The following is a 14,805-nucleotide window of genomic DNA, read 5'->3' as shown; positions in this document are numbered from 1 at the left end:
CTGCATGTGCCTAATGTCAGGCAACTGTCTACTGTCACTTTTATTTTCTCTTCCACAGCTTCAGCTGAAGAGCCAGCTAGACCAGTCCAGCTGGAAGTGAATGATGATACTTTAGTATATACAGCAGTCAAAACTTTCAAAGCATGCTGAGAAATCTTGCAAAGTTTAAAGTTTCATATGTTTCCTTTAAATACCAATCATTCTCAATTTTCATTTGTCTTGTTCCCGATCTTATTATCATTTTTGTAAATGTAATCGGCTCTCTACAACCTAGTCACAGTGCAAACGATCAGAGATTCCCAGAGCTGTCTACCTAGTAGATGGAATACAGATGCTGTACATTAAGCGGAGTTACTCTTAAATGACCTACACTTCCAAGCTGTGTCATAAGAGTGCATGTAATGGATACTTTGATTATCAGTTGTATTTCAGATGTGTTTTATTAAGTCACATTTTTTTGTATTTTACTGTATCTTGTGGGCTTATGTTTGTTGCTCACAGTATTGTCTTATTGTCATTCTGTAAACAAGTCTACATTAAAATAACATTAGAATTGACCTTTTATTTGTCTTTTTTTTAAACAAACTGATCTACAAATTAAACATTTGTCTACTGCATTTTTCCTTTATTTCTGTACTGCGTGTTTGAAGTTGTGTTATTAAACACATACTATGAGATTTACTGAGCACTTGCCCCCGCTTGTTTGAATAATATTCCTGTTTTTATGGGATATTGTGGTTGTGAAGAGTTACAGTAATAAGATAACTGACTAACTGAGTGTCTTAAATGGTTACAGTTTTATGTGTAAAGTAACAAAATGTTCAGAAATAAAGTAAGAAAGTGTATTTTTGTTTAGTTATTTTGTTTTTCTTTCTAGATTCGCTTGAAGATATACATAATTGTGGTGAGAAATAACGCAAAGTACATTTCTATAGCAGACAGAAATCGGGGTTCTCGGCTGCTATTGTGCAAAATAATTTTACAGATTTTGATTTAAAACAATACTTACCAAATGAAGATAGGAGGAAACACAGTTTCAGAAGTAGCTGAAGAATGTTTTTGCAAGTGTTCATGGTTACCAACAGAGATAAATTGTATCAATTAATTTGTTTGCAGCAGTCTGATCTTACCCTAATAAAAGTATATTGCTCATCTGATTGTTCCCCCCCTAACAGTACAGTACCTCTAGCATCTTCCTATAGATAAATAGGAAATGAAAAATATTAGTTCTCTAAACCACAAAAACTTCACTTTCTCACCATGTAGCAAAATAAAAAGTGACAAAAAACAAGACAAATTGTGAATATTGTTATTTTTACTGGAAGTCATGACCTCCAGGACACAGGCCTGAACTGTAACCCCCAAAAGGTGGGCTCTACAATCAATTCAAAGAGACTTATAACGGGGGGGTCATTGAAATCGTCCAATGAGAGATATATCTTAACAGTGCCAGGCTGCATCAGTGGTCCAAGATTCTAATGTTTATTTTGTAAATGGAGTACCTAGACATTACATGCTTAGCTTTAGTAATTTAGTTGGCCATTTTTCAATAATAATACCTCAATTGAAACTAAACAAAAAAATTAAATATTGTATGCTTTGGGAAATGGATAATAACAACTTTGTATTCGATACCTACAGTTTTTTTTTTTTTTTTTTTTTTTTTTTTTTATCTACATCAGGTGATGTGACATTTTATATATATCAGGGGAAACAGTGTTCATAAAAACCTACATAACAATATACAACTCCTCTCTGGCCAACTGAAGGGATATAGACAAAATCAACTGTTATTGATTAAAACAAATAGACTGACGCTTTATCCAGTGTTGAAATAGAAGCTACATTGACTATAAACCTACAGTAAAAGACTTTGCTCAGTGTTTGCCAGCCTCGTTTCTTTTGAAACCAGTGATAATATAATATATCAGAATGTTCTGTGTGTTTAGTCTTACTTGGTCTTCATATGTTATTAATCTATGCTAATGTGAATTTGATGTGTTTCCTGGACTTCATGCAGGTACAGCAGTGTCTCAGGTTGTACCTCTGTTGTAAGAAGCACAGAAGAACGTTTTTTTTTTTTTTTTTTTTTTTTTTTTTTTCCATCCTGTGAAGATTAGAAGCTTATGTGGCTACAGCATAGCATTAGTATGCAATACTGCTTACATTTGTGTTTCATTTTCACATTCACATAGTTATTTATAACTAATAGTAAAAGTAATACAATACACAATAGGGTGGTTCAACTGGGTGTTCACTGTTCTTGTTTCACATGAGAGAGAACTACACGTCACATAGTCTCACTTCTATGTTGCTCTATACCACATTTTACAAAAGGACTGTAACTTTAAATTCTCCATTTGCTACAGAGAGATTTCTCACTTCATATACTGTGTTCATGGTTTTGGAAAAGTCACCTTCACTTGAATAATGAACTCCTGTTTTTCTACGCTGCTCGTTTGGAGTGTGTTTCTCACTTTTTCAGGTAATGGTTTCAATATTTCATTACAAAACACAATAATAACAACTTAAGTAATATAACGTAATATAACGCTACACTGAAAATGTCTTCCGGAATTAATTCTGAAAATAATGCAGTAGGTGAAGTATAATTTCTAAATGTCAGTGTAGCTACAAACAAATTACATATTAGCATAGAAATCTTCAGAGCTGAGAGAATAATAGTTATTAGGATGTTGTTGCACACTTTGTTTATGTGCTGTTTTGTGTGTTGAGTAGCATACACTTGCAGGGATGTGGGGCTAAGCATGCAGTTGCTATATTTTAGGGATGTTGTTTTTTGAAGTTCTGGATGGACCTCCTCAGATCCCCTTAAGGTGTTTGCATGTATAGTATGCATGTATTCAACAATGACATTTTACAATGCAAAATGGTGACCATGGCATTAAAATATTTGGAGGAAGCTTAATTTGTTTGTTTCCGCCTTTTATATTCAAATGTGTTGTTTGATAAATAATTTGTTTTTCATGACCTTGGGCCCTTTATGAATTGATTTAATGGTAGCTTTATCTGCCGCTGTTTACATTCATTTAAAATCTGTTAAGAAGGTATTAATAGGTAGTTATTTTTGTTCAAATCTTCATGATTTTTTGCGTTCAACCATTTATATATATATATATATATATATATATATATATATATATATATATATATATATATGTGTGTGTGTGTGTGTGTGTGTGTGTGTGTGTGTGTATATATATATATATATATATATATATATATATATATATATATATATATATATATATATATATATATATAAAACGAATTGATGTACAATCTTCACTTTACAGTACAAAGTAATGAAACATATGGATACCTGGGCAACTCATTATACCTTCACTTGAATGTTGAAAATATCCTGAACAGTTCAGATTTTATGTTGAAAAAGGACAACACTTTGGTTTTTAAGGTTAATAAAGCTGTCATTCAATTTTATCAAGAGTACCGAAACAGAATTGTAATCTATCCAAATGGAACCATCAGACTCAATGGAGCTCAGGCTACTGATTCAGGGAATTACATTGTGGAGATGTTTGATGCATCTGGTACGATGATACACAAAGCGACTCATAGTGTAATCATTATTGGTAAGTTGTTATTTACACACATTCTCAACTGTTTACATTTTCATAACAGGGTAAGTTAAAAGTCAAATGGTCTTCGTAAATTATTTCTGTTGAGTAAATGATAATGAACCTTTAGAACTAGAAGAAAAAAAAAAGTTTTGCATATTTACATTATGAAGACAACATAACTTCCTTAAATGTAAGTTGAAAAAAGAAAGTAATCAAACTCAAAATCCATTTACCAATTTCAGGCCCTACAGTAAGCATTTTGACTCTCTTATTGTTGTATGTGTATATTAAAACATCTCTCTAACTCTCTCTCTCTCTCTCTCTCTCTCTCTCTCTCTCTCTCTCTCTCTCTCTCTCTCTCTCTCTCATGTTCACATTGTTATATAGAAAGTGTTGTAGAAGGAGTGTTGGGGAGCTCAGTGTTTTTTCACCTGAAAAACAAGGCACATGGCGCTGAAATGAAATGGAGCAAAGGCGGTGCTGTTGTGGCTTCATTAATTAAGGATTACCCTCGTTACTCTGGCTACTATAAAGACAGAACACAGATCTTTACGAATGGAACATTAAGACTGCACAAGATTCAGGAGAACGATTTGGGGATTTACACAGTGAATGTGACTGATAAGGACAAAAACAACAGTTACATAGAATATGCTGAATTACTCATAAGCAGTAAGGTTTTTTTATATTTTTATACCATTCTACATCATCTATATTTGCATCCTCAGCCATTCTAATACCACAGTAGTGATTTAAAAAAGTGACAATTCCTCTAGAGGAAAATACACTTGAACTTTGACCCTTTCGTTTCCTCGAGACCATCACTTTCAATTCAAACACAAAATGTCTTGTTTTAAATCACTCGACAACACCCACAGTACAGAAATGTTCATTAATGATCAACAAAATAAGAATATGTCAAAGAAAGATGTAAAGCTGGTACATTCATATCTCAGAGAAACTGATAACGGATAACGACATAAAACATCTGTACAGCACTGAAACACTACATTTAAAAAAAAAAATATTACATATGAGTTCCACAATCTACATCTCATTACCTTTTGTTTTTTTCTTTAAGCAGCAGTAACATAGTCTTAGGTATTTTCTATATTTGAACAAAACAAATGTCTTAGACTTGTTTGTCAATAAACTACCTTTTTTAATGTTGAATTGAACTAGAGATGTATGCATGAGCATAGTTATTTATTATTGTTCTTTTGATTACTGTACCAGTGATACCTGTACATTAGTTTATATACAAATTAAGTCTAATTACTGTACCTGATGTGAGTGTTGGTTAAAACATTAGCAATGTGTGTGTTCAAGGATAGACACACATGTTTGATATGTTTTCAATAGATCCACGTTTCAAGGAAGAGTCATTCTTCCCGTAAACACGGAGCCTGCTATTGGTCATCCTCATAATTGTTACTTTTCTACTCTGAAAATGTTATCATACATTTGCTTTCTATAATTGTGCTTGTTGATTCAAACTCACACTACTCCTTTTTAAACTGCAGACCTAATAGAGTTACCATGTGTATATGGAGCCACAGCCTGCTCGGTGACCCTCTTTATTGAACACATGGATGGTAGAAACATTTCTGATGCAAAATGGAAGAAGGGAGAGAACTCTCTAGCTGAGTTTAAGGGTCCAACCCCTTGTTACTATGGAGAGTATGGAAGCAGGGCAGAGATCTTTACTAACGGGACTCTCAGACTGGATAGGACTCTGAAAACTGATACTGGAAATTACAGCATGGAGTTTTTTGATAATAAAATAAAACAGAAATGGATAGCTCAGTTATTTATAATAGGTAAAGTATTATTTAATATATCAAATATATTACATCATTGTGAAGACTGGCCTGACACTTGTGTTACCTATACAGAAATAACTTATATTTTACATATATTAAAAACAATATATGTTACACTTATAAGCTTCTTTTTTCATTTAGGTTTTATGTGTACACATATATGTTCATATATAAATTATATGCAGATTGGTTATAAAATTGCCCCGGTTTTACAGTATTTGTCATGTAAGGATTTCATGTGTTAGTATATGTAACATACAGTGCTCTCCATATACGTCTTATATAATCTAAAATACAGTTTTTACAATTTAAATATATGGGTATTTTTTGTTAGTTTTTTTTTTTTATATAATCTAAACATATCCCCCTCATTTGGTGAATGTTTAACATATATTTTTATGAAAAATGTGTTCAAACTGGACATTTAATAAAATGTAATTATACAGTTAGATTAATGAAGCATAACAATCCAAAATACAGTAAGTGCTCAGCCAAGCACTGGAGAATACAGAACCCAAACATTCCTGCCCCATCTCACAGGGTGTGTGTTTTTTTTTTTTTTTTTTTTCCAAATGTGTGGTAGAAAGTTATTCACAGCATAATATATGCTTTGCAGGTTTTTATGTACATAGTTTAAAATGCAGCCTTAAGCAGAAAGTGATTTTATGCAATTTGCCAAAAATGTTCATGGTGTATGATAAAAACATGAATTAATAAGTAGATATTTGATATTTTTAACTCACATTTTGCATATAAACGTGCACCTAGTACAACATTTTTGTGTACATTTTTAACGTCTATATTTTAGTCTCTCTCTCTCTCTCTCTCTCTCTCTCTCTCTCTCTCTATCTCCTCTATATCTATATATATATATATATATATATATATATATATATATATATATACACATTCATCTATCTTTATATGGCATACTAATGAAATTGCATGATATCATGAATTTCCTGTTCCTATTTTGCTTATATTTAAAACAAATTAAGAATATATGTATGGATAGGTGATGTGTATTTAACAAAATGGTTGCACTGCATATATTTATAATATATTGAAAATATGTGTTCTTTCCACATGGGATAGTAGGGCATCCTTGCTTGTGTTTTGCTACATAATACAGTGTTTTTGATGAATATGTGAAATGGATATTGATTTATTTATACATGTGTTTATTTGTTTCAGATGCAGTGTCCCAGCCTGTGTTGAAATATTCCTGCCTACCTGATGGGGAAGTTCAGTTTTACTGCTCTGTGGAAAACGGGAGTGACCCAGTATTCCAGTGGAGTTTAAATGGAAACACTCTAGATGGCGAAAGTGTCTTCCATAGTATTAGAAACCATGTGCTAGTTGTGTATAATGATTCTGGAAGTTTAGTTTGCTCTGCTCAAAACCATGTCAGTAAAAAGCAAAGCGACCTTGTTTCTTTTACCTGTGCAGGTAAGAAATGTTAAACCGATAGGGGATCTCACTTTGAAGACAGAATATACTGCATATGTAAGTACTAACACACAACAGGATCTGAAGTAGTTAAAGCACTACTGCATACCCTGGGTGCGTTGTAAGACACAAAGTGAAGTCATGTGCCTTCAACCACCAATCACAACATTTTAATTCTGATATAGATCCAAACTGTGCAGTAGATTTATTTTTCTCACATTTTAGAGAGAGCACTGTTTATTTTTTTTCAGAAGATGGTCCAGCAGTTGGCAGTGTCAAGCTGTGAGAATTTCCTATAGTAATACAATATTTTTTTTTGTTATACTTGCCTATATTCAGCCCACTCAGGTTGTAATGTGTCAACCAGGCTCAGTTCATCGCTTGTGTTCCGGTTTTAGCTTGAGCTTAGTTTAATATTGCTGTTCTAATGACTGTAGTGGTGATAAATGTAGCTTACATAAAGCATTGCATGTAAGGCACACCATCTTTCTATATGCAGTAATATACAGACAACTGAGTTTCACATATTCACCTGTTTGATCTTCTAGAAAGATACCAGGTAAGGACACAGCTCTGATTGCAGCAAGTAATCCAATGCAAATATAAAGGGAAGAAAAAACAATTGTCTATATCTCGCTTTATTCCTCAAATCACCATGTGAATGTGAACCGAAGACTGCAGACCCTTGCACTGTTGTACAAGGCTTTTTGTTTTGTTTTACAGGAAGGCGCAGCATGAATGCAGTTATATGGTATGTTGTTGCTGTCGTTGTTGGCATTGCATTATTTGTCTGCATCCCAGCTGTAGCGACGCATAAGCAGAACAACACCAACCCACAGCCCCAAACAAATATAAGTAAGAATATGCTATTTATTTATTTTTTTTTTAGTATACACTAGCAGTCAAAAGTTTTAGAACACCCCCATTTTTCCATTTTTTATTGAAATTTAAGCAGTTCAGGTCCAGCGAATAACCTGAAATGGTACAAAGGTAAGCGGTAAACTGCCAGAGGTTAAAAAAAAAAGTTTAGGTTACCAAAAACTGAAAAATAATGTACATTTCAGAGTTATACAAAAAGGCCTTTTACAGGGAACAAGTAATGGGTTTACAACTTACACCTGTTCTGCAGCAATGGAAGTAAATTAAACCTTGAAAGTTGATGCTAACAATTCCTGCAGGTGTCCCAGCTTTTGTTGAATACTTATAAACCCTCTGTCTGTATAAAAGCAGTGTTGAAACAGACTGTGTTACTGCACCCTCTTAAGCATTATTTGGATACTATTGTACTGCAGGAAGTAGTATATAGCTATCATAATGGAGAGAAAAAGGCAATTAACATAGGAAGACAGACAGACCATCATAACCCTTAAAAGTGTAGTTCTTTCCTTTAGAGAAATTGCAAAGAAAGCCAAGGTGTCAGTGAGTACAGTTTCCTACACTATCAAAAGGCACTTGGAAACTGAAGGAAACTCTGAGAGGAAGAGGTCTGGCAGACCCAAAGCCACAACAGAATCAGAAGACAAGTTTCTGAGAGTCAACAGCTTGCGTGATAGGTGTCTCACAGGACAACAGCTTCAAGCACAGCTTAACACTGGTCGAAGTAAGCAAGTCTCAGTTTCAACTGTGAAGAGAAGACTTTGAGCTGCAGGTTTGACAGGTCGAGTGGCAGTAAGAAAGCCATTGCTAAGATGGCAAAATAAGAAAAAAAGGCTTGCCTGGGCCATGAAGCACTGCCGGTGGACTACTAAAGACTGGAAGAAGGTCTTATGGACCGATGAATTAAAATTTGAAATCTTCGGTTCATCACGCAGGGTTTTTGTACGCCTTCTAGTAGGTGAAAGGATGGTTCCTCAGTGTGTGACACAAACTGTCAAACATGGAGGAGGAAGCGTGATGGTCTGGGGCTCTTTTGTGGATCCAGAGTCGGCGACTTGCACAGAGTGAGTAACACCCTGAACCAAAACAGCTACCACAGCATTTTGCAGCACCATGCAATACCCTCTGGTATATGTTTATTTGGTAAGGGGTTCATCCTACAGTAAGATAATGACCCAAAGCATACCACCAGGCTATGTCAGAACTACGTTAAAAGCAAAGAACAAGACGGTAGGCTTCAAATCATGAAATGGCCCGCACAGTCTCCAGACTTAAACCCCATCGAGCTGGTTTGGGATGAACTGGACAGAAGGATGAAAGCAAAGCAACCTACAAGTGCAACACATTTGTGGGAACTTCTGCAACAGTGTTGGGAAGAACTTTCAAAACAATATTAGATTTCCATTGTAGAAGGAATGCCGCGAGTGTGTTCGGCTGTTATATCTGCAAAGGGGGTTACTTTGAGTCCAAAATTTAGATTAAATTTTGTCAAACAAAACGATTCCATGATTTCTTTTTTATCTCCAATTTTTTATTTGTTCTATGCTTTAATTTCAGAGTACATTGAGACATCAAACTGCGTAAATTTCAATAAAAACTGGAAAAATAGAGGTGTTCTAAAACTTTTGATCGGTAGTGTACATATTAAATGTACGCGTTAACAAAGCAGACTGATAGTTCTGACCATATAATTCAATGTGATTGTTTTTGATTTAATTGTCTAGGTGTGATTGTATTGCTGTATTTAAAGCATCAGGTCGGTTTTGTAACATTGAAAAGACACTTGTGGGTTGAATTCTGTATTATCATGCTTTGTATTGATTTGTTTTCAGTGCTTTTAACTCCAGTCCCACAAAAAGAAGATGAAATGCCTGATTTCCCAAGCCCTCCGGAAGACATAGCCAATGAACTCTCAACCTTCACATGTTAAAGATTCACACTGAATATCACTTTTATACATGCATGTGTTTCATTTTGAAATGTAATGTAATTATCTTTTCAACGTTGTTAATTTGTTCAATAAACATTGGCAATGTGAAAACCCTTCACATGTAAATATTGTTAATTTTGGTGATTTAATTTTTTTTGTAAATAGCTTATTTATTTTGTATCAGTATTTGTTTTCATTCACTCTCATGTTCTGCAGTATAAATGTGCATAATTATTCCACCGACTACATCAATAACAGTATTATCTTTATTTTTATATTTAAAAGTGTTTATTTTACCTTAGAGTTGAAAAACAGAACAGGGTTAACTATGAGCTTTATATTCCCAATTGGCTGTTAATTCCTATGTGCGGAATATCAGCTGGACTCTCTCAGTACCTGAGACGCAGCCATCAAAAGGAGGCTGTACAAGCCGAATCTTGCTTTTCGAGTGCAGAAACCAGCCACAATAGTTTAAATATGTACATGTAAAGCTTTTGTTTAACCTTTTTTATATAATTCATTAAATAAGCTAACTGGCTTTTCAACCCTGTATCCATTTGGTATGTCATCCATTGTGTTATGAAGGGCTGTGTGAAGCCTTGCATCCTTACACATGCTAACAACAAAAAGTGAAAAACTGAAATACAATACATTACAAAATTACACTCAAAAGATATAGTTTTTTTTTTTTTGTTTGTTTTTTTGTTTTGTTTTTTAATGTTACCGAGGAAATGAAATACAAAGATTACCAAAGCTTTACTTTGTTAATAGCAGTTACCAGAAAATAAATAACTGTTTTAAACTTGTTAGTAATTTTAAGTTGTTTTGTATTTGTTTAAGAATTGTAACTGGTGGTTTATATACTTATTTAATTAAAAAATGACATTCTGCTAATAACACCTTAGGGTTAAAAGCTTTATACTTGTATTTGATGTTCAATTAATACTAAAATAATCTAAAATAACGTGAAAAAAACAAAGCTCTCATTTTTGAAATACTCAAAATATATGCAAAATTAAGAGCTGAACCATACAAGAAAGAAGCAAATGGCAAGATTATGAACAATTGAACTAATGCCGAGTCCTGTATGTGTGCAAAATTATGAAACAGTAGGAGAAATGATTAAACCAAATTTCACACCTGAAAAATTCCCAGTTGGGTATTTTCTGATAATCCCAAAGGAGAGTGTGTCGTGCCGCTGCAAAGTACTTGCATTTAAGGTGCTCACTGCATCAGTGATTCATGAAGGTGTGTCGTATGGCCATTCAGATATCCTGTTTTAAACAGAAGATGAATGTGTGTGTCTTGCTCATAATACATTCCTTCTAGTATTTTGTATGCACTTTTTATGTCCCATGTTATCAACTTACGTTAGATTGCTTGAAATAGATTCCTTGTCATCTTATATCTTTCACTCAGAATAAACCACATCATGATTTTGTATGCATGTTTGATGTGTCACACCCTTATTATATATTGTCCGGTTTTGGATTATTTATAGTTGTTATACTGTACTCTGTTCAATAACAAAACAATAAAACTGCATCAAGTTAAATATATTAGCATTGCTTAAATCCACTGCCTACCCTTTCATATGCTTCATTTTTTTTCCTGCAAACTATAGCCAATATTGTAGCTGTTCATTATAAGCATATATTGTTCTTTACTGGTTTTCACAGTTTTTGCTATGTATACAGTTACAGTATTACTATGTTGTATATAGATATAAGTTTTGTTTTCCTTTCTTAATTTGAATGAAATGTGCATTGTTCAAAAGCAAATTGACCAAACTGGTAATATATATTTTCCACTAAAGAGATTGTCACTTCAAATGACATTCAATCAGTTTGGACTTCTTTCTTTTTTTATGATCTTGGCAATCGCACTGCACAAGTCTGAGTGCTGTTTTTAATGTACTGTGTACAACGCTACTTGTGGACAGTCTTGTGCACCAATTACCACAAAAGAGAAGCTGAGAGTAAAGACATAAATTATTGAAGCATAGCAATCCTCAGATAAGAAACACATATCACAGGAGGAAATATGCATAGTAAACACAAAGGAAACTGTCATTCAAAAAAAAAAAAAAAATTACTTAAATAAATAACAGATTACCTTGAACGCACAGTTGTGTCATTTGTTTGCCTACAATCTTTCTATTTGAAACAAAGGCCTACAGGGTGTCATTTCCTGTATCACTTCTGAGCTCTGTCCATTCTGAGGGTCCCATTTGCTAATATCTTAGACCTGGTTCAGAGTTGAAATTTCTAAAATTTAGGATCATTGACCAAGGTGGGTAGAGAAACATAACATTCCACTGGGCATCTTATACTTTCCCTTTCATTTATAATTTCTGTGGTACCAGTAGCTGAAATATTAAATAAAATTATTGACACAAAGTCATTTTAATTTGAAGAGCAAGCATTGATAATGGCCTAAAGAAAAAGACAGACACATCCATTTATTGAGTTATTTTATTCTGCACCTGTTTTAGGCATACATCCTCTCCAAATCCAAACAGGAAGTGAAAGATGGTGGTGTTTATTTGTGGTGCAGTTTTAGAGGGACTCAAAATATTGTTATAGCTCATTCCAGCAGTATTTGACAGTGACCACAGTAGTTAACTGTTTGTCAACAGTAAAAATGAATTTAACGTATTCACTTCTAAATGTGGTGATTTAAATGTATGTATCATTACCTCACAAAATATAAATATAATTCTGTATTACAGCTGGGTATGTGGTTGGTTAAAAGAATTGGAAATCATAATGTTTTGTGGCTGCATTTAAGTGGTTTTTAAGAAGTTTAGAACAAGATCTAATACATTCTACTTAGTAATACGTAGTAATAGCACCAATATTTATTTAAACTAAGGGGTCAACTCCTAACGCGTTATATTAACTTTGCGTTGACTACTTACTTAGAAAAAGAAGTTGCATGTTTTGTCATTCATGCCTGATCACTCTTGTTTACTGTAAGGCTACTTACTTTGTTGCTAAGCCCAGCGTGACATTATCAGGAGTTCTGAAAGGTTTGAGTGAAGACTTGCAGATAAATAAAATCATGCCTCAGTGTATTTATAGACATGCACAGTATGCACAGTCACACACACATGCACATTTGTGCACATCAAAGCTTTTATATAAGACACTTTATACACTAAAGAATGTATCTACAAGGTCATAAAAAGTTCTTAGCAATGGTAAACCAACCATCTATGCACGCGCTTAATTGTTGATATATTGTGGAGTTGGGACTAGTCGCACACTAAGAAAATTTCGGTATTGTTTTTTGAGACATGACCACTGATGTTGTGCAGCAAAATCTTCTTACAAATATTTTGATTCAAACAGAACAAAGAAAACCACAAAAAGTGTAGCTATATAACAATTAGTAGAACATATTATATAATATTAAGCAATTAAGCGAGGTATGCATGAATGGTTTACCTATTTTATGACTGTGGAGACATTAATATATGTGTGTGTGTGTGTGTGTGTGTGTGTGTGTGTGTGTGTGTGTGTGTGTGTGTGTGTGTGTGTGTGTGTGTATTTATGTTTTTATTCTGTGTAATACACATTTAAAGAGGCCAGTGTTTATTCGCAAAATAAGCCAGTGCATGCTTCCATTAAAATTTGCCATTCAGTGCTAAACGTAGTGGCATGAACATTCATTAATGAAGACCTACATGTAGCATTAGTTTCAGGATGACAGAAATACTACAATCCCTTAAAATGATGCGACTAACCTACAGGTTATGATACCTCTATCTCACAATGTAGAGGAGCTAAAATATATAGAATTGTTTAATTAATGGTATGGTTCTCATGATGTGTGACATCCCAAACATTAGTATAGCCCCTCCTATATGACCATAAAATGGCACAGACTGGCATAGCACTTATAAAGTTTGTTGTAAACCCATACTAAAATAAAAAAAAGAACATGCCAAAGTGATTTTCTTTGAGGAATTTCTGTTTTAAACATAGCCATGTCAGATATGTTGGACTTTACTGTAACACTCAGCAGTGTGGCTTTTTTAGTGTGGAGAAAGTCTTTGGAAGGCCCTCTTGTAGTGTATATTAGGGTACACAAAATATAAGAAGATGAATCTCTGGGAAAGTGAATCATATTCTTTGAGCTTAAACCAAACCTCTTGACCACAATCTCCATTTGAGTGTTTTGAAATGTAACAGGGCTTTTGTGGACCGTCATATTAAAAGTACTGCTACATATTCTTATGTGCTTTTAAACTAATGATCTGTCTGTTAGCCCTTCACATGCACTATATATACTGTTCTGGGTCTTGCAAATTTTGTCAAATTCAGCTAACTTGAGGATAAGATGATATTACTAATTGGTATTCTAACTATAGAGACAAATACAGTATTAACACTTTGTCTCTACTGTATTTAAAATATTTAAACCAAGAAAACACTTTTGAAATATCTGGTGTCCAATAATGTATAACAATGACCCTATATTAGGCCAGTAAGTGTCTGCTTTAAGTGCTGAACAGGCAAAGCACCCTTTCGTCTTCTTTGTTTTACATGCTTATTATACTGTATCTTGACTACTGAGATTTTAACTAATGCTTGATGACCAGAGGCAGAAGTTGAATTAGCTGTTTCCAGTTAAACAGTTATATGCAGCACCACAAGACGCCTTGTGCGTGACACATTGCAACACAAAACAAGTACTGTCAGTAAGCAGAAGCAGGTTACAGAAACAGCATCTCAGATGTTCGTGTGTGTGTGTGTGTATTTATATACTGCATTGTCGTGTCTGTAAAAATAGCAACGTATAAAGCTGAAGGAGAGATAAGTAAGCACAGTTTCTATTTTTAATTGCAGTGAACATAAACAAGGGGCCTCCTGTTTTAAAAAAAAGAAACTTCTAGCTTGTTTTTTTAACACTGCTTTGAGTAAGGTCAGTCTTTATCAAAACTGTCCCTGCAATATTATTCGGCAAAAGGTGAAATGTAAATTTAGTTTGATTATAATACGCTTTTTGTTTTGTGGCCTCTCTGATTTTTTTGGTTGTTTGTTGTTGAATATCAGTCATATTAAGTGTGGTTAAGCATGTTAAGGTACATCGTTGTAAAAACCACAGCTAGCTGTGGTAC

At 33.8% G+C, this 14,805-nt stretch overlaps 1 protein-coding gene across 1 annotated transcript; it reads left to right on the top strand.

Moving 5' to 3' along the window:
- The first annotated feature begins 2,337 nt into the window (after positions 1 to 2,337).
- On the top strand, positions 2,338 to 9,786 carry LOC121297556 (pregnancy-specific glycoprotein 22-like). The gene is made up of 7 exons (XM_041223916.1): positions 2,338 to 2,485; positions 3,318 to 3,614; positions 3,990 to 4,274; positions 5,126 to 5,422; positions 6,620 to 6,874; positions 7,598 to 7,729; positions 9,583 to 9,786. The coding sequence occupies exons 1-7, from the start codon at positions 2,431 to 2,433 to the stop codon at positions 9,678 to 9,680; spliced, it is 1,419 nt and encodes a 472-aa protein (XP_041079850.1). The 5' UTR covers positions 2,338 to 2,430; the 3' UTR covers positions 9,681 to 9,786.
- The last annotated feature ends 5,019 nt before the right edge of the window (positions 9,787 to 14,805 follow it).

The sequence above is a fragment of the Polyodon spathula genome, chromosome 22 (assembly GCF_017654505.1).
Source record: "Polyodon spathula isolate WHYD16114869_AA chromosome 22, ASM1765450v1, whole genome shotgun sequence".
Classification (NCBI taxonomy): domain Eukaryota; kingdom Metazoa; phylum Chordata; class Actinopteri; order Acipenseriformes; family Polyodontidae; genus Polyodon; species Polyodon spathula.
This window is presented reverse-complemented; position numbering and strand designations above follow the sequence as displayed.